This window comes from Ranitomeya variabilis, chromosome 5, assembly GCF_051348905.1.
Source record: "Ranitomeya variabilis isolate aRanVar5 chromosome 5, aRanVar5.hap1, whole genome shotgun sequence".
NCBI lineage: Eukaryota > Metazoa > Chordata > Amphibia > Anura > Dendrobatidae > Ranitomeya > Ranitomeya variabilis.
The window spans coordinates 79,041,646-79,061,354 of NC_135236.1; the positions used below are offsets into that span (position 1 = coordinate 79,041,646).

The 19,709-nt window shown below is 42.7% G+C and overlaps 1 protein-coding gene across 3 annotated transcripts in view; it reads right to left on the bottom strand.

Annotated features, from left to right (window-relative positions):
- Window positions 1-19,709, bottom strand: part of ADGRL1 (adhesion G protein-coupled receptor L1) — a 526,256-nt gene that overhangs the window by 68,278 nt on the left and 438,269 nt on the right. For all 3 annotated transcript variants that reach the window (XM_077262603.1, XM_077262602.1, XM_077262604.1), the window contains one exon: window positions 23-322. In XM_077262603.1, coding sequence (XP_077118718.1) covers window positions 23-322 — 300 coding nt within the window. The remainder of the gene's footprint in view (window positions 1-22; window positions 323-19,709) is intronic.

A 19,709-nucleotide genomic window follows, 5' to 3' on the forward strand; every position in this document is an offset into this window, starting at 1 on the left:
AATGCCTTGGACGTCTACTTACCACGTGTGCCCTTTGGACATGGTCTTTCTACTCGCATGCCTTGCTGGGTGGCTGGCCATTGTACTTTCCTCTCCTCGCGGGCCGGGCAAAAAATTTCTGGATGTGAATTCTGGTTAGAAGGGGGAGGACGCTGTGTACCAGGAGTAGGAGGATCATGGCCTATTTGATTTATAGCACCCACTGGATGTGTTGTGAGGGGTTGCCGGCGGACAGTGGTGGTGGCAGAAGGTAAAGTAGTAACTGTCACTGGAGGCGGAGGTAGAGTAACTGTGACCACTGCTGGAGTGGGAGTAACGGGACCTAGAGTATGAGAACCAAAACAAGAAATGTATTATAAGACTGGAAGAGGTAAAAGAAATAGTGAAAGAGCATCAATCCAGTAATATTTCCACTATTCTGTTCCTTGTGGATATTTATTTTAATAATTTCTATTGTGCATATTCGCCAGTGCTGTAAGGAGTCATCTCCATTGGGTTCACAATCGAAATTCCAAATTAGCTTCTCAATATGTTTTTACAGTGTGGAGGAACCCTTATTAGCCTGAGGAGACCACCACGCAAATGAAAACCATCAAAATCAGGACCCCTTCTCTGCAGGGCAACAGTGCTAACCACTGAGCCGCTGTGCTCACTCATCTCTTCTTCTACAGGTCGTAGTTGGAGAGGGAATAAACAGAAAAAGGCCCTTTCACACTGGCTTAATGGTGATAAATGCTCATTCCCAATATTTGGCCCATGTAAACATGGCAGCCTGATTGAGTAATTGTTGGCAGCCTGGCAATGAGCAAATGTTGTCCCATTCATTGGCTGACTGGATCTGTTATGCGGCCTAAAAAATAACCGCTGTCAGCAACGTATCTTCCTCATAAACAGGGAATGTGCTGCAGACAATATCCAATCTGCAAAGGGGCTTAAAGGGTTAAGCTGCAGTTATACTGAAAAATAATTGGGAATGAAGAAACGCTCGTTTCACAATAATCTTTCAGTATAAACAGGCTGCCGATCACCTAATAAATGAGCAAAGCGCTCGTCCGTCGGGTGAAATTATTGTTTGCACAGGTCAAAAAATCATTGTTTTCTAAGGTGCATTGTCACAGGACTCGCCCTTCCGACAAATTTGGCCACCTTTGAGCGATCTATTGCAGATCGCGCACTGCACATTGCTTACTTCGGTCTGCCTGTGTAAACACGCTATGAAATGACTTCTGATCGGTAAAGTTAAGTACTGTCAGTCCAAGTAAGCAGACCCTTGTCACCCAACATGATGTTATCTCCCATCGAAAGGATAGTGGATGGTGTACTGATTACAGGGGGTCTGATTATTAGGACCCCACACAATCCTAATATAAGGGCTCTGGAATCCCAGAATCGAGCTTTGCTCTGGAACCCCGGAACCGAGCTTTGCTGATCCCCTATCTTAAATGGAGTGGAGGAATACACGTTCACCATCTACACCATTAATTGTCTATGAGGTGGTCCGAAATAGTGGAGTACTGTGTATGGCTTTTCCCTGTGGTCCCATAGACAATGAATGGAGTGGAGGTAGAGTATGTTCACCTCTGCTCCATTCAAGACAGAGGTCTGTTCCTAGGTTACATAGCCTCCGATCTCTGGATCACAGGGGTCTCAGACCTGAGACCGCCACCGATAGCTCAAAACACTGCTCTGAAGTGCTCCCTTCTGCAATCAGCAGCGGACTTTCCACTGAGCTCGCACACCGATCTATGAGCACGTCCATGCATGAGCTGAGGAAATCAAGTTTGTCACTTGCTTATGATCACCCACCACTCTCCTACTCCATCCACCCCTCAAAAAAGAAAATGGATATAAAGCCAGTTCTCTACAGATTCCTACCGTAGTTGCTCTAGGCACCACCCTCTTAAAATACACAGCCGGGAGCCTTGGCACCGTACGATGTGTCTCAGTTGGTATTAAATGTCCTCTATAAGGGAATCAAATAACTTCAGGCAACATCTCCCTATAGCCAGTGGCTCTTCTACTACGACTGCACCCGTTCTATTACCGTAGCATAATAAAGCTGAGGATTAACAGTTTTATTGGATTTTAGGAATGCACTAGAAATAAATATGAACTCATGAATATTGTGGAGAAGGCAGGCAACGGACAGTTTCTAAAGAGAAACACAGCTGAAAGTTTCCACCAACGATTAGCTCCACGTCTGTTACTAAAAACATCGAAAATCCATAAGTATAGGAATTGTTTTCATTTTTTCTTGTTACTTCTGATTAAACACCACTGAAAATACATGTTCAGCGATATTCATAACAATGGGAATAATTATCCACATGGAAACGTTGCCGTCGTTGTAGATATATTTCCTGTTTTACAGCCTTTGTCTAAAAAATTAGGGATTTGACCAGATGGGGTGGTTGCATCTAGACACTGGAGCCTGATGGACCCCAGTAGGTCCTTTTGCCCCATTTGTTGAGACCAGTACTACAAATTTGGGGGACACTATTACATATTGTGTATTGGGGTCTAGAGGCTTCAAGCTCTCTCGCTGATACATAAAAAATATTAGCGTGTTAGGGATTTACAACAGCTTTTTTCTGATTCACTTGCCATTCATGGTTGGTCTGTGAAGGTTTGCTGTCTTGGACAACATCGTCATAAGTAAATATGAGACTTTCAGACAAAATGATCTCACTCTGATCTGGGGCCTAGACTTTTCTAGTCCTAATCAAGTTGTCAAACTTGATTTTGTTATCTCACCAGGAAAAGCGGCACAGAGGTAAGACTTAGTTTGTGAAAATACAGCACTTGTTTTCACTGTGAATACAATTCTTGGCCATGAATAAGAACCGTACACAAATGCCGATCCGAAATGCACAGGGTTTTTGCTACTATCCCCAAGATATCCTGTTTTTTAACATCTTTACAATTTTAATTTGGATGTTTCAATAAAAGTCTTTGTTTTCATTCACACTGAAAACAAGCGCTGGATTTTCACGAACTTTCTAAGTCCCCTAAATTTCTTCCCAACTGTGATTTTTCATCCGAGCACTTCCTTTGGATCTAACCAAGGAATGGCTCATAAGTGGAGAAAAGAGTATGTTTTTCTGATGAGATATATTACAAAGTTTCTTATATTTGCATGTGCCATGGATTTATGCAGAACATGCTGAAAGTACAGTTCCCTTTTAAATATTTTTACTATGGGTTAAGAAATTGGAGGGTCTGACCGGAACGAGGTTTAGCCTTATTGTCATTCCACAACTTTCCCATACAGAATCTCTGGGAATTAAGTAGTTATGGTGGAACTGAAAATTCATATAAAATTTATAATGCCTGTCGATAGGGTTGTGAAAACCCCATCACATGCATGGAATGCAGATTTCAACCAAATTTAGGTACAGAAGCCACATTAAAATTCATGAGCTGCGACATACAGTTGGAGGTTTAAAGTTTGAGACTTCTGTCAATTAACCTGGAGCATTTTATGGTAAAAAAAGAAAATCTCTCTGGAAGACCTGTAATATCTGACCAATAGGTTTTGGAGTCAATTGACGAAGGTAGCCTTTCTAATGTATCATCTTGAAGGAGAGGTCTTGGCATGGGTCAGTGCCTTGTGGGAGAGATGAGATGTAATAATCTCAGACCTGCAAACCTTCCTGAAGGCATTCTGCAAGATATTTGATGATATACAAACAAAATCCAAAGACACCCCTATACGGTAAGTTTGGGAGAGAAACTCTCTCCCCAAATGCCTCAAGGGCTCCTTAACAGGACAACTCCAAAAATAGTATGACAAGAAACAACGGAGTAAAATAGTCCCAAACAACATCTTAGCTGAAAATACACGTTTTATTTATATAATCACCATAACATATACAACATATACACATATATGTATGTCTGCTGTACGCAGCACACATCAAACAGGAGTATACACAATGAAGGACCTGGCGGTACTACAGGGAAGAATGTGGCAGGGAACCATCCCTATGGTGTGCACTAAGGTAAACCAAATGCTAGGCTTAAGAGGATGGCATTAATAGCTCAAAGAGCATTAACAAAACATGTCAAGCCATCCCCCATAATTGACCTACCGCAAATAAACGGCCAAAGAAAGTGCACACTTACCCATAATACAAGGGGTACCTCGCCACACGCCACCTGATGACCCTGGGTACCCCTTGCGTATACTCCTGTTTCAGCTAATATGTTGTTTGGGACTATTTTACTCCGTTGTTTCTTGTCATAAGATATTTGATGAGCCTGGGCCGAGTTACTTCTGCTGCCTCTTCCCTCATCCGACTATGTCAGGCCAGTCTGTGTGTACGCCAATACGTAAGTCTGTTTCCACCCCCTGACTTCTGAACTCTGCTGGAACAACGAGGCACTGGTAGCCACCATCTGGGAAGGATGGCCCGGAAGAATTAAGGATGAACTATCAGGCCGAGACATTCCTACTAAAATGGGCAATCTAGTTTCCCTGGCCATCTGAATTGACCTCCGATTCTAGTAGGCCTCCCAAGAAACAGTTTGTGAAAGAAATCCATTTTGTCTGGCTCCATCTTTCCAAAGGCTGCTCACTCCTCAGCTTACTGCATCCTCTCTAGAACCTATTCAAATCGACAAAGTGGGTCTGGTATGAGATCCATTGAGTTAATGAGTTGTGCTTCTATTGTCATCTCATTCGCTCATGTCCAAAGAAACCGGAAAACTCACTAGTCTAGGGTTGTTGGGAGAGGCTGCACTGGGCGAGAGCAATTCCAGTCTGCCACTGATTGCGACTGTATCTGTGTCTTGTGGAGGTTCCCGGTTTGTTGAGATAGCATATCTGGATTCCCACGAGGTCAAGAACTTCATACAGCAAGCAAGGGTAGATCACTACTAGATCCCCGTTCGACCACTCCAAGATCCATTGCTAGTGTCACCTGTCGATGGGAAGCCCTTATCTGAAGACGTTCGGCTAGTTACCAAGCAACCAAGCAAGTTGGGGTGCGTGTATGCTGGATCTATTAACCCCTGAAAGGTATACCATCTTATATTTAACCCATTATACTATGCAAATTTCACTTGCTTTTTTAATGCACTATTTTCACTTTATAGTTTATAAAGAGAGTGTTGGCTTTCATTAGGAACTGGTTGTCCCTTGCACTTTATTGATATCACATTGTACTTGTTGGGACAATATATATGGTCCTCTCACTTGATATATATTTTATATTTTTATTGTTATGTAATTACACAAAAAAAAAATTATATATACAGTATATGGGTTTTAAGTTATATTACATATTGCCTTTTTTTTAGGGTTTTTTTTAAAATAGATTTAAACCTTGCGTCAATTATAGAGGTTTCAATCAGATCACGATTAAGAACAAGTATCCGTTGCCGTTGATTCCGGAGCTGTTTGACCACCTAAGAGGTGCTATTATTTTTACCAAATTGGATCTGGTGGAGCATACAATCTTATCCGGATAAGTCGAGGAGATGAATGGAAGACAGCTTTCAACACCTGGGACGGTCATTATGAATACCGAGTTATGCCGATCGGGCTCAGCAATGCCCCAGCATTCTTCCAAGAGTTTGTGAATGATATATTTCGAGACCTCCTGTACACTTGTGTCATGGTTTACCTGGACAATATCTTGATCTTCTCTGCAAACCTGCTCTCTCATAGGCGGAATGTCCATCAAGTCCTGCAGTGACTCCGAGAATCGCCTATATGCTAAATTTGAGAAATGTCTCTTTGAAAAATCTTCTCTCCCTTCCCTAGGTTATATCACTTCACAATCACAATCACTTCACAATTCACAATCCAGATATGGATTCGGAAATGCTGTCTTCCATCCTTTAGTGGCCGCATTCTGACGGTGTTAAAGCTATCCAGTGATTCCTGGGATTCGTCAACTACACCGGCAATTCATTCCGCATTTCTTATCCCGGACCATTCTCCGCCATGATTCATAAGTATGCTGAATCGAAGGTATGGACTCCAGAAGCTGAGAACACTATTCACTCCTTAAATCGGGCCTTATCCTCCACTCCAGTATTACATGGACCAGACGTGAACAAACAGTTCTTTCTGGAGGTAGATGCCTCATCTTCTGGGGCTGGAGCCGTTCTTACCCAGAAGTCTCCTTCCGGCCCTATGGTGATCTGTGGTTTCTTCTCCAAGGCCTTCTCTGCTCCTGAGCGCAACTACTGGACTGGTGACTGAGACTTGTTACCAATTAAGATGACTCTTAAGAAGTGACAGTACCTTCTTGAGGGAGCAGTCCATCCTGTCGTCATTTATACTACAAGAACCTGGCCTATCTACAGTCTAAGCAAAGACTGAACCCACGTCAAGCTAGGTGGTTGCTATTTTTTTCCCATTTTGATTTTATTCTTCATTTTCGGCCTGCTGAGAAAAACATCAAAGCTGATGCACTTTACCACTATTTCCTGCCCGCCAATCAAAAGGAAGAACCTCAGCTCATCATCGAGCGATCCAAGATGGTTATTGTGGTTCCGGTAAACCTGTCTCAAATTCCACCGGGAAAGACTTTGGTGTTAGAATTATACAAGAGGCGAGTTCTGCAATGGGGGCAATCATCCACGGTAGCCGTACATGCCAGGCAGAAAAAGACTTTGCAGCTCATATCTCATCACTACTGGTGTCCTATCATGCGTAAGGAAATCATGGAGTTTGTTTCCGCCTGCCCTTCCTGTGCCCATAACAAGACTTTTAGGCAACTCCCTTCTGGGCGACTCTTACCACTCCCTGTGCCCTCGGCTCACTGGAGGCTTGTTGCTATGGACTTTGCTACAGATCTCACATATGGAGGAAAAAAGAAGAAAAATCTGCACAGCTTAAACAATGGTGCGACCCGTTGAAGCGCATTTGCGCGAAATGGCTGTCGTCATTCCTGCACCTCTGTTCTCATTCTCCCGCAGAAGATGTTCCAATAAAGTTTGAAAACCAGCCCGGTGAGTGCCATTCATCTGACTTAATTTTGTTTGCTACAGATCAACTTGTGTTCTTAGGCTGTTCTGTTATCTGGGTAGTGGTGGATCGTTTCTCGAAGATGGCACATTTCACCCCATTGCCAGTCCTTCCGTCCACTCCAGAACTGGCAGAGAAATTCATTCAGCACATCTTCCATCTTCACGGATTCCCAAGCCACATCGTGTCCGACTGATGTGTCTAGTTCACATCCAGATTCTGGCGGCTTTGTGCAAGCTTCTGAACGTTGTCCTGGATTTCTCGTCTGCATACCACCCTCAATCCAAAGTACAAGTAGGTAGAGGGAGTCAACCAGATACTGGCCAACTTCCCAAGGCACCTCACTAATGCACATCATGCTGAGTGGGTCAAACTCTTACCATGGGCAGAATTCTCCTATAACATCCAAGTAAGTTCTCTATTCTTTATTGTTTTTTGACAAGAGCCAGGAATTCCCCTTCTGGTGACGGCTGCCTTTGGTGTAATAGCAGCCAATGATTTTACTAAGGATTTCTCGAAGATATGGAAGGACACTAAAGCCACTCTAGAAAGATCATCTGTGCGTATGAAGAAGCATGTGGATAAGAGATGCTTGGTTCCACCTTGTTATCATCTTGGACATAAGGTGTGGTTGTCTGTTAAGTACATCCATCTTAAAATCCCATCCTATAAGTTAGGTCTTGCTTCAACGGTCCCTTTGAAGTCATCAAGCAAATTAATGCTGTATCTTATAAGTTGAAGTTGCCAGCCTCCTTACAGGTACCCAAATCCTTCAATGTGTCCCTTCTAAAGCCGGTCATCTTGGGTTACTTCTTGAAGAATCCCGATGTCATGCCTGCTCCCATCATATCCGAGGATGTCTTTGAAGTAAAAAATATCCTAGCCTTAAAGAAAGGTTTTTCTTAGTCGATTGGAAGGGATTTGAACCTGAAGAGAGGTTGTGGGCACACAAAGAAAATTTTCATGCGTGACTTTTTCAGAAATTCCTAGCTGGCTTGAAGAAGAGGGGGAATAGAGGGAGGTACTGTTATAACAGTGCCGGCGACCCTGCATGTGTCCTCTCCTTTCCACCTGCAGGGACGCCGGCATGTGCACTCACCTGACCTTGCTCCCTCAGCATCTGCTCCCTCCCACGCACACATGGCACACAGCTTTCCTCGGAGAGTGCTTAAGGCGAGCGCAAGCTACCGGCCTCTTAAAGGGCCCAGCCAATAGCTTGGAGAGGTCTGGTATATAAGGCATCCTCTCCTATTGAGAGGTCCCTTAGCAACTTTAGTGATTCAGTGTGTATCCTACATGCTAATTGTTAGGTCCCCGTACCTGAGATCTTTGATGCCGTCCATCTTGTCTACTCCTGTTTCAGTCCGTCCTGCTTAACCCAAACTTGAATCCGCCCTGCCTGTGTCTAATCCTGATCCATTTGATTCGCACCTGTGCCACTAACCCCACCTTCCTAGTTTGAACCTGTATTTGTGATCCCGTACCAGTGGCTTCCCATGTATACCATCCCGCTAACCAGTTCCTGGCCGGTCCTGCTGCCCTGTCCCCCTTGGGAGTCAGCTGCCACGGCTCCATGGGTCTGTCTTGGAGTAGCACCTGGTGTTCACCTGGAACCAAATCTAACCCCAAAATTAGGGGCTCTAGTGAAGAGTCAGGTGTTCGCTTAGTTACACCCTTCCAGGCTCTCCCAAGACCATAGCACAGTGGTTCCACAACCACGTACGTAACAAGTGGATCAGGCAAAATTCAAACTTGCCAGTTTGCATGGATTTTCCCAGAATATTCAATTTGCAGATAAGTTACTCTCCATGAATTTATTGTCCATTATTTTGCTCTGAGATCTCTGCAGACCATCAAGCATGATAAAAGTAACATGTAATAAATAATAATTCCTTATACTCAACTTACCAGTCACTTCTCCGACCCCTGTTATCCACACTGTCCATGTCACTTGTCCGGCTCTTTGCATCTTCTGATTTCTGCCGCAAGCGCTGAATTCCGTTGCCGCTCACACTAAACTGGAACTTCAACGCCATGCACCACAACCTTGCGCACATGCGCAGAAGTATCCCAGACCTTCTCCGAGCTAGGAGTCCCAACTGTGAGAGGCCTGTGAATTTCAGCGCTCGCAATGAGGATCAGAAGATGCAATGAGGACTAAACAGGTGACCGCGAGGAATAGAGGAGCCAGAGAGATGAGCCGTAAGGTGACTGTAATTTTTTTTTTCAGATTTTCTTAATGATGGCCCATGATAAGGCAGAAAAATGGTGGCCAGCGTGTACCATTTTTCTGAATCTGTGCCTTAATTACACTTTTTTTTTTTTTTTTTAAGTAGAATTCAATTCCACTCGGATTTATTTGCTCATAGCTCAACATTTTTTTTTTTTCTCCAGGGGCACATGACTGCTGTCTCCTGGCTTCCTGCTTGCCAGGGAATGGTATGCTCCTGAAGATTGACAGTGCATACCAGTGTCATGGTCCAAAATGTACATTCTCCCATGCTGCTTTCATATGCAGCTTTATTGCTGCAGCATCAGATCCAGCGATCCAGCCAGATTCAAAGAAGCTAAAGCAAAAAAGCTTCCACTCCCTAACTTGGAAACAACTTCTAATAAACTAAAGAGGTGAATGGTAGCCCAAACAACGATCAGTACACAGTGGAATTAAAATCCCTATGAATTTTTAATAATAGGTAAATTGCAAAATTAATCATTTTTACAAGCACTTTGCAATTTTACTTATTTTACTTTTAAAGGAAATGGGAATATAATACAATTACAACATTTTACTGACAAACATGAACCTCGTTCACTGTTGTGGGATCATGCTATCCAGGCACCCATTCATTCTTTTTATATGAAATTACAATTCAAAATTGGTAAAATTGTCATAGATAATCTAGTTAATATGTCTGGCAATTGTGTAGACAACATATTCATCTATAGTAAAAAAAAAAAAAACCTCGAATTAATTAAAAATATATTTGGCATGTAGAGAAAATGCTTCTCATTATTGGGACACTGTACACGATAATCTTGCTAATAATGCCCACTGTGGGCAATACAAATGTTAAGACTGGACATTTCTTTTTAATAATACCTATTGGGAGTGGGCTATACATTACTCTAAGGCTGAGTTCCCAATGGCCACTTTTTACATGTGTCTTGATATCAAACAGGAAGATTTTCGTAGCCAAAACAAAAAGTCTAGATAAATGGAGCTAGGCTATAATTTTTTTTACAGTGGCAGCATAGGGTGTGAAGAATAACGGCATTGACTATTGTTGTACCGTCTTTTTTACGTTTAATTAAACGAATTATACCATATCGAGTTTATCCTCGTAGAAAGCAAAGAACCTGAGTTGTACAGTCGTCCATTACTTAAAAACAGGGCATTGACAGAGGAAACCTTTAAACGCTATGAATGTCCCCGGAATCAGGGAAGGTTGACAGCTGTAAGATAATATTTGTCTAACAATGCCACGGGAGCGCGTGTCTTTCAGATTGGGCTATACTAGAACAATAGGTCAGGTTTATTTCGTTATGGCTGAAGGACTCAAGGGCAGTACAGGGGCGCAGAGGATTCAGAATGCAGGCAGAAGTTTAGCAAATCAATCAGACAGTTCCCCGAGCATAACATGAATCTGTTATCTGTAACTAACATCCTTTCCATGTACACAAAGAAAACACAAGTGGAGCATATACATTAGAAAAAAAGACTCAGTAACACTTTGCTATGTGATATTTATTATGATGAGATAGAAATCCTCGAAATGTTGAACTATTTCAAAGCAGTCCTCATTAGCTGGGATTACATGACAGGTGTAGCCTTGGCAGTCGTAACCTTCTGGCAATAACTTCCTATTGGAATGGCGGGTTAACTTGCCATTGTTTTAGGTCATAAAGAGTGATCATGGGAGATAATATTTTTCTTCAGATGGAGGACACAATGACTAATAATATTTAACAGAAAGCTGAGAAAGAGAATAGAATAAAATGTTAAGTATGCCAAGTTGCATCTCTGAAGAACCGATAGAAGAATTTTTGTTAGGACACCTACAGCTAACAATCACACAGAATAATGTTTTACAGGACAGTTCTCCTTCAATATATTAGCCACAATTCGAGCTTTCACTGCCAGAATAAGTGCACAGTGTCCTTATGAGGTTTCGTAAACCCTCATCCACCCTGCTTCTTCTGGAAGTAGATCTTTCATTCAGAAAATTTGGTGAATGTAAGAACCGGCGCACACATACTCCAATAAGTTCATCAATGTAATAATCGACAATATAGGTGGGATACACCTCTATAGAGTTATCTTCTCAACAACATGAAAATAAACATTATTACTAACTTTCAGTCTTGGATAGTAGTCAGCCTTAAAACTAGTCCTTGTAATATGGCATCATAAAGTTTTTCTAAGGCTACCTCCACAGGTTATCTCTAGAGAGTGGCATGAATTCTGACCATAATGTCATGAACAGAACGCAAAGAAACAAAAAGGAAATTAAAAAGCAACGTAAAGCATGATTATTCTTAAAATCTCAAAAGTTTTAAGGTTAAAGTGGTTCCACATTGGGCTCTAAGAGTTATTATCAGATACTTGGAAGGTATCGTACAGAAGTCCTATTAATTTGAATGGGACACAAGCATAATACATGTCAAGTATCCATCATTTGCCTAAGCAAATTGTCCCGCATGGTGCGAAGAGGTATCTCTCAGCACCCAATATGAAAATGAGAGATGCTACAGAACCCCCTTAAAGTTATTTGATAGTTATTTCAGACAGTTCTGTGGCGGCAGAGCTGACAGAGGGAACAAGGTATTCAACTGTGAATTTTTTTTGCAGACTATCAAAATAATGGTCCTTCAACTTTTGAGAGCCCTTTTTTAGACAAAAAGTTAAGTACAAGAAAGTCTATGGTGACCACTCTATTTGATTTTTGTAGCCAAAGGGTAACACAGCTATCCTAGGGGAATACTATTTCTTGTGAAAGTGCCAAGTTGGCACGTGGAGAGTTATAGATTTGACAGTGCTCGCTATGAAAAAGGTAGGCAAATTAGCTCTCTTGTAAGAGGAAGTAAGCCGGCTCTCTAGTGCTCAAATTTCTTTCTCTCGGGAAGAGAGCTAATTTGCATACCTTTTACATTTAAAATATTTTCTAGCCTATAAATCTTATTCCTTCTTGTCAATTTCACAAGGAGAAACAGTATTGCCTAGATCTCATCAAAGGCCTTTCACCTGACCAACCAGTACAACTAGTATTGATAACTGCACTGATGAAGCGCATAAACCCCCAAACAGCTGTGTGTAGATCGAACTTCTTTCCTTTTGAAGAAGACTCTGGTTTGGCCAGATGTCATGTGGCACGGCTTATTTAAGGGTCATTTTTCTTCCTCATGAAACAGAGCAATTTCACGTAGCACCATTGGGTGATACTTTACCAGAACAACTCTCTTAATCATTGGAGAGTTAAGAAAATATCGTATGGAGGAAAAGTGAGGTTGTCGGCTTAGCTGGTATTATGTTCAAAGCATTTCGGGTTTTCAGTCAAATTTAGTTTTAAATGTGCACATTATCTACTGTTTATCGAAATACTGTTTCTTTGCAAAAGACCCCAACGTGCCAAATGAAGCTATATACAGCGCAGCAGCTGTCAAGTATCATGCTAAGATAGAAAATGACTTTTGCCGTCATAAATGACCCTTTTTGCCTTTGTAGCTTCTTTTCTACTAGGAATATCCGTGAACTTTATCAATCGTTTTTTCATCTCTGTACTTTTTTCTCTTGTCTACTTTTTTCATATACCTTTTTCCAACTGTGATGAAACAAAAGACTTTTAGAAATTCTGAATTACTAAGACCTTTCTATTCCAATTTCTTTTTGCGAGCTGCTATCATATTTTCCTATGAAAAGGCCCTGTGATTGGCACAATACACCGGAAGAAATGGCTTGAAATTTGCAGTTAAGGTGTCTCATCTGGCTATGCAGTTGTGTCTTGGTTCAGATTTAGGTTATAACTAAATTGGGCTCTTATGTAAAGTTTTAGGACCCTTCAAGAGCTTTCACTCTGCTTTTCTAGTAGGTATTGTCTGATAATGTAAATAAATGAAAGCGGCGCTGGTGTCTAAAAAGTGATAGGGTACCGTTACACAAAACGATTTACCAACGATCATGACCAGCGATACGACCTGGCCGTGATCGTTGGTAAGTCGTTGTGTGGTCGCTGGGGAGCTGTCACACAGACAGCTCTCCAGCGACCAACGATGCCGAAGTCCCCGGGTAACCAGGGTAAACATCGGGTTACTAAGCGCAGGGCCGCGCTTAGTAACCCGATGTTTACCCTGGTTACCATCGTAAATGTAAAAAAAAACAAACCGTACATACTCACATTCCGGTGTCCGTCAGGTCCCTTGCCGTCTGCTTCCTGCACTGACTGAGTGCCGGCCGTAAAGTGAAAGCAGAGCACAGCGGTGACGTCACCGCTGTGCTCTGCTTTTACTTTCCGGCCGGCAGTCAGTCAGTGCAGGAAGCAGACGGCAAGGGACCTGACGGACACCAGAATGTGAGTATGTACGGTTTTGTTTTTTTTACATTTATGATGGTAACCAGGGTAAACATTGGGTTACTAAGCGCGGCCCTGCGCTTAGTAACCCGATGTTTACCCTGGTTACAAGCGAACGCATCGCTGGATCGGTGTCACACACACCGATCCAGCGATGACAGCGGGAGATCCAGCGACGAAATAAAGTTCCAAACGATCTGCTACGACGTACGATTCTCAGCAGGGTCCCTGATCGCTGCTGCGTGTCAGACACAGCGATATTGTATGGATATCGCTGGAACGTCATGGATCATACCGTCGTAGCGACAAAAGTGCCACTGTGAGACGGTACCCTTAGTTACCTGCAGCAAATAAAACAATCATCACAAGATTGCAGGGAATACAAACTAAAATAAGATACAGTAATTCGCGCTGGTATAGCCAAGATATGTCTTATAGCTAGATGCACCGTTGTGTTCAATAAGGTTTACAAAAAAGACATAGGGGGTAATCAAGTGAACAGATACTACAACCTATTCCTGTATCCGAATTGTAGTTCCAGATATTTATAGTCAATTCATATAGAGATAAAAACCTATATAGTCAGTACCTTGATGCATATAGATTGGTGGTTTCCAGACGTTCTCAGGTACGGTGAGTCCGATGAATGAATATAGAAAGGTGTATTGCGTTTGACTGCATCCCCAAGGGTCTCACAGTTCATAAAACACTTTCAGGAGACATTGGGGATCCTGATACACTTTCCCAATGGAATGCTATGTTCCGATCCTTTTCTCAACAAGCGGTCGAATTTATCATTGAAAAAAGGAAGAAACAATTGGTTGAGAGTAAGGAAAAGATCTCCAAACTATTTGAAATAATCAAATCTTTCAAGCAACACCCTGAAATTATGAAAATATCGAATAGCATGGATCCACAATAAAGAACAGGAAATTATTGATAGGAAAAATAAAAAATTTGGTAGAGATGCAGTCCCCGAATGTACCTTTAGAGATTCATTACATATTGAACCAGATTTCAAAATTATTGATCAAGTGGATGGCAGCATTTCGGAGATTTTCTCCTTACATCCAACCCCTTCTCCATCACCTAGGGTATTGGAGCTAACTACTGAGCCGGGGGATGCCAGCCTATTGAATGTTTCAAATATTAGCAGAAACGACCAAGGCCAATCGCCTATGGCCCTGCCTTCTACTTCAACCACTGTTCACAATCGCTTTCAGATCTTAGCCAGCACTAACTCTGAAATACCTAGTGAGGCTACCAATGGCACCCACGGTTCGACCTCTAATAGAGACCCCCAAAATAATAATAAAAAAAATAAAAATGGTAAAGTGAAGAACCAAGTAACTTCACATACCCGGAATAAAACCACTACTAGACACCCTTTTTTTCAAGTGGGTACAAAAAAACACGGAAAAGGGGTTGCAGAGGCGGGAAATTCACCAAAAAGAAAAAACAAGTAATTAATCTGGAGTCTAACTCTCAAACCATTTTCAATTTAAGTAAACATATTCTTGACCCGAATGAAGTGTCTCTACTACGAAAGGGTCTCAAATATGCTCCAGCGAGTAAATGTAACAAATTTGAAGCCTTTGTAGGCATCAAACTTTTTGTGAGGAAATTGGCCATTAAAAGACATTTCATAAAAAACCCCAATGGTAGTAACTGTGATGTGGCGCCAATAAATCCCTATGTACACATTGATCTGAGGGATAAATCCTTGTTCCACCCCACTAACGAATACTCTGAACAGATGGACACCTTTCAGAGAAATGTAACAGATGAAATCCGTAAACTTGATGACAAAAAATGCCAGAGACACAAATTTAATTTAACCATGAAGGAAAAGAAGGCCATTCAATCATGACAATTGAATAAAGAATTAGTTATACTGTATGTCCAGCGGAAAAGGAAGGGGGGAATTGTTATACTAGATCAGGAATCATACCATATAGAAGCTATGCGCCTCCTCAGTGATTCCTTAACGTATCAGAAACTAAGTAGGGACCCCACTGAGGAATACATTAGAGATATGAAAGCCCTAACCACTAGGGGGCTCAATATGGGGTTTTCAAACAAGCATGAATATGAATTTATTAATAATCCCTCACCAAGGTTGGCTGTTTTCTATTATCTGCCAAAGGTGCATAAAGATCTGACTAACCCACCAGGAAGACCAATTATATCAGGCATTCAATGTCTTACAGCGAATATGTCCAAATATGTGGACTGCCACCTGCAGAAAACTGTACCGCTTTTACCAGCATATCTGAAAGATAGTGCACATAGTTTAAAACTTTTACAGAACGTACAATGGCAAGACCACTACATACTTGGCACCCTAGATATTGCCTCATTATATACAGTCATTGATCACAACACAGGGTGTAATGCCGCCAAATATTTTTTTAAGAAGCTTTCTACGGTCCCTAGTGAACAGATTGAGTTTTTATGTGACTCTATGCAATTCATTTTAACTCATAACTACTATTTATATGAAAAGAACTACTTATCCCAGCAGTGGGGTACTGCTATGCAGTGGGGTACTGCTATGGGGACCAGGTTCGCGCCCAGTTACGCAAACCTCTATGTGGGTAAGTGGGAGGAGACCACCATATACCCTAAGGGGCGGCTGAGGGCGGACCTGGTCCTCTGGCAATGTTTCATTGATGACATCGCTTTTATTTGGTCGGACGGGCCAGTGTTATGATCTGGTGGCCTAGGAGCAGCATGAGACGCACTCTGGAGAAGGTGGTACCTGTACTGACCGCAGACCCTGAACTTAACACCGCAACTAGAAGTAGCCGTGGAATGTACCTAACACTCCCTAGACATCTCGACACAGACGGAGGACTAAATACCCCTAGAGATAGAAAAGGGAAAACTATCTTGCCTCAGAGAAAATCCCCAAAGGATAGACAGCCCCCCACAAATATTGACTGTGAGAGAAGAGGGAAATAACATACGCAGACTGAAATCAGGATTTAGCAAAGGAGGCCGCTTCTAGCTAAATAGAAAGGATAGGACAGAGTACTATGCAGTCAGTATTAAAACACTAAAAAATATCCACCACAGAAAATACAAAATCTCCACATCTAACTAAAGATATGGAGGGTATATCTGCATCTCCAGAGATACCAGCTTGGCTGAACAAATCCTTATACAGACCAAGCTGGACAAGACAAAACATGAAAAAGAACTGAACAATAAGGCCCACAGCATGTGGACTGCAAAAAAACAAGGCCAGAACTTAACTTTGATGAAATGAACAGCAAAGAAGGAGAGACCAGGCAGGGATGTGAATCCTCCAGGAACAATTGACAACTGGCACTGACTAAAGGGTCAAACAAGACTAAATAGCCCAGTCAGACTTGCAATAAGTGGACACACCTGATGAATGCTGCGATCCAAAGAGAGCAGCACTACCACTTATAACCACCGGAGGGAGCCCAAGAGCAGAATTCACAACAGTACCCCCCCTTGAGGAGGGGTCACTGAACCCTCACCAGAGCCCCCAGGCCGATCAGGACGAGCCAAATGAAAGGCACGAACCAAATCGTCAGCATGAACATCGGAGGCAACAACCCAAGAATTATCCTCCTGGCCATAACCCTTCCATTTGACAAGATACTGAAGCTTCCACCTCAAAAAACGAGAATCCAAAATCTTCTCCACCACATACTCCAACTCCCCATCAATCAACACCGGGGCAGGAGGATCAACAGAGGGAACAACGGGCACCACATATTTCCGCAACAAAGATCTATGAAAAACATTATGGATGGAAAAAGAGGCTGGAAGGGCCAAACGAAAAGACACTGGATTGATAATCTCAGAAATCCTATAAGGACCAATAAACCGAGGCTTGAACTTAGGGGAAGAAACCTTCATAGGAACATGACGGGAAGACAACCAGACCAAATCCCCAACCCGAAGCCGGGAACCCACACACCGACGAAGGTTAGCAAAACGCTGAGCCTCCTCCTGAGACAACACCAAATTGTCCACAACATGAGCCCAAATTTGCTGCAACCTGTCAAGCACAGAATCCACCCCAGGAAAATCAGAAGGCTCAACCTGCCTTGAAGAAAAACGAGGATGAAAACCAGAATTACAAAAGAAGGGTGAAACCAAGGTAGCAGAACTAGCCCGATTATTAAGGGCAAACTCGGCCAATGGCAAGAAAGCCACCCAATCATCCTGATCAGCAGACACAAAGCATCTCAAATAAGTTTCCAAAGTCTGGTTAGTTCGCTCGGTTTGGCCATTTGTCTGAGGATGAAATGCGGAAGAAAAAGACAAATCAATGCCCAGCCTAGCACAAAAGGCCCGCCAAAACCTAGAAACAAACTGGGAACCTCTATCAGACACAATATTCTCCGAAATGCCATGCAAATGAACCACATGCTGAAAAAACAACGGAACCAAATCAGAAGAGGAAGGCAATTTAGGCAAAGGTACCAAATGAACCATCTTAGAAAACCGGTCACAAACCACCCAGATAACCGACATCCTCTGGGAAACCGGAAGATCTGAAATAAAATCCATATAAATATTCGTCCAAGGCCTCTCAGGAACCGGCAAAGGCAAAAGCAACCCACTAGCGCGGGAGCAGCAAGGCTTGGCCCGCGCACAAGTCCCACAGGACTGCACAAAAGAACACACATCCCGTGACAAAGAAGGCCACCAAAAGGACCTACCAACCAAATCTCTAGTACCAAAAATCCCAGGATGGCCAGCCAACACAGAACAATGAACCTCAGAAATCACTTTACTAGTCCATCTGTCAGGAACAAACAGTTTCCCCACTGGACAGCGGTCAGGTTTATCAGCCTGAAACTCCTGAAGAACCCGTCGCAAATCAGGGGAGATGGCAGAAAGAATCACCCCTTCCTTCAGAATGCTGAACGGCTCAAGGACCCAGGGGAATCAGGCAAAAAGCTCCTAGAGAGGGCATCAGCCTTAACATTCTTAGAACCCGGAAGATACGAGACCACAAAATTAAAACGGGAGAAAAACAGGGACCATCGGGCCTGTCTAGGATTCAGCCGTTTGGCAGACTTGAGGTAAATCAGATTCTTATGATCGGTCAAGACCACAACACGATGCTTGACCCCCTCAAGCCAATGTCGCCACTCCTCAAATGCCCACTTCACAGCCAACAACTCACGATTGCCGACATAATAATTGCGTTCCGCAGGCAAAAACTTTCGAGAAAAAAAGGCACACGGTTTCATCAAGGAACCATCAGAATTCCTCTGAGACAAAACGGCCCCTGCCCCAATCTCAGAAGCGTCAACCTCAACCTGAAAAGGAAGAGAAACATCTGGCTGACACAACACAGGGGCAGAAGTAAATCGGCGTTTAAGCTCCTGAAAGGCAGCAACAGCCGCAGAGGACCAATTCGTCACATCAGCGCCTTTCTTTGTCAAATCGGTCAGGGGTTTAACCACACTGGAGAAGTTGGCAATGAAACGGCAATAAAAATTAGCAAAGCCCAAAAATTTCTGAAGGCTCTTCACGTATGTGGGCTGGATCCAATCATGAATGGCCTGAACCTTAACCGGATCCATTTCTATAGATGAGGGAGAAAAAATGAAGCTCAAAAAAGAAACCTTCTGTACTCCAAAGAGGCACTTAGACCCCTTCACAAACAAGGCATTATCACGAAGGATCTGAAATACCATCCTGACTTGTTTCACATGAGACTCCCAATCATCTGAAAAAATCAAAATATCATCCAAATACACAATCATGAATTTATCAAGATAATTCCGAAATATATCATGCATGAAGGACTGAAACACAGATGGAGCATTAGAGAGTCCGAATGGCATCACAAGGTATTCAAAATGGCCTTCGGGGGTATTAAACACAGTTTTCCATTCGTTACCCTGCTTAATACGAACAAGATTATATGCCCCTCGAAGGTCAATCTTAGTAAACCAACTAGCCCCCTTAATCCTTGCAAACAAATCAGAAAGCAAAGGCAAAGGGTATTGGAATTTGACCGTGATCTTATTCAAGAGGCGATAATCAATACAGGGTCTCAAGGAGCCATCCTTCTTGGCAACAAAAAAAAAACCTGCTCCCAATGGTGAAGAAGATGGCCGAATATGCCCCCTCTCCAAAGACTCCTTAACATAACTCCGCATGGCGGC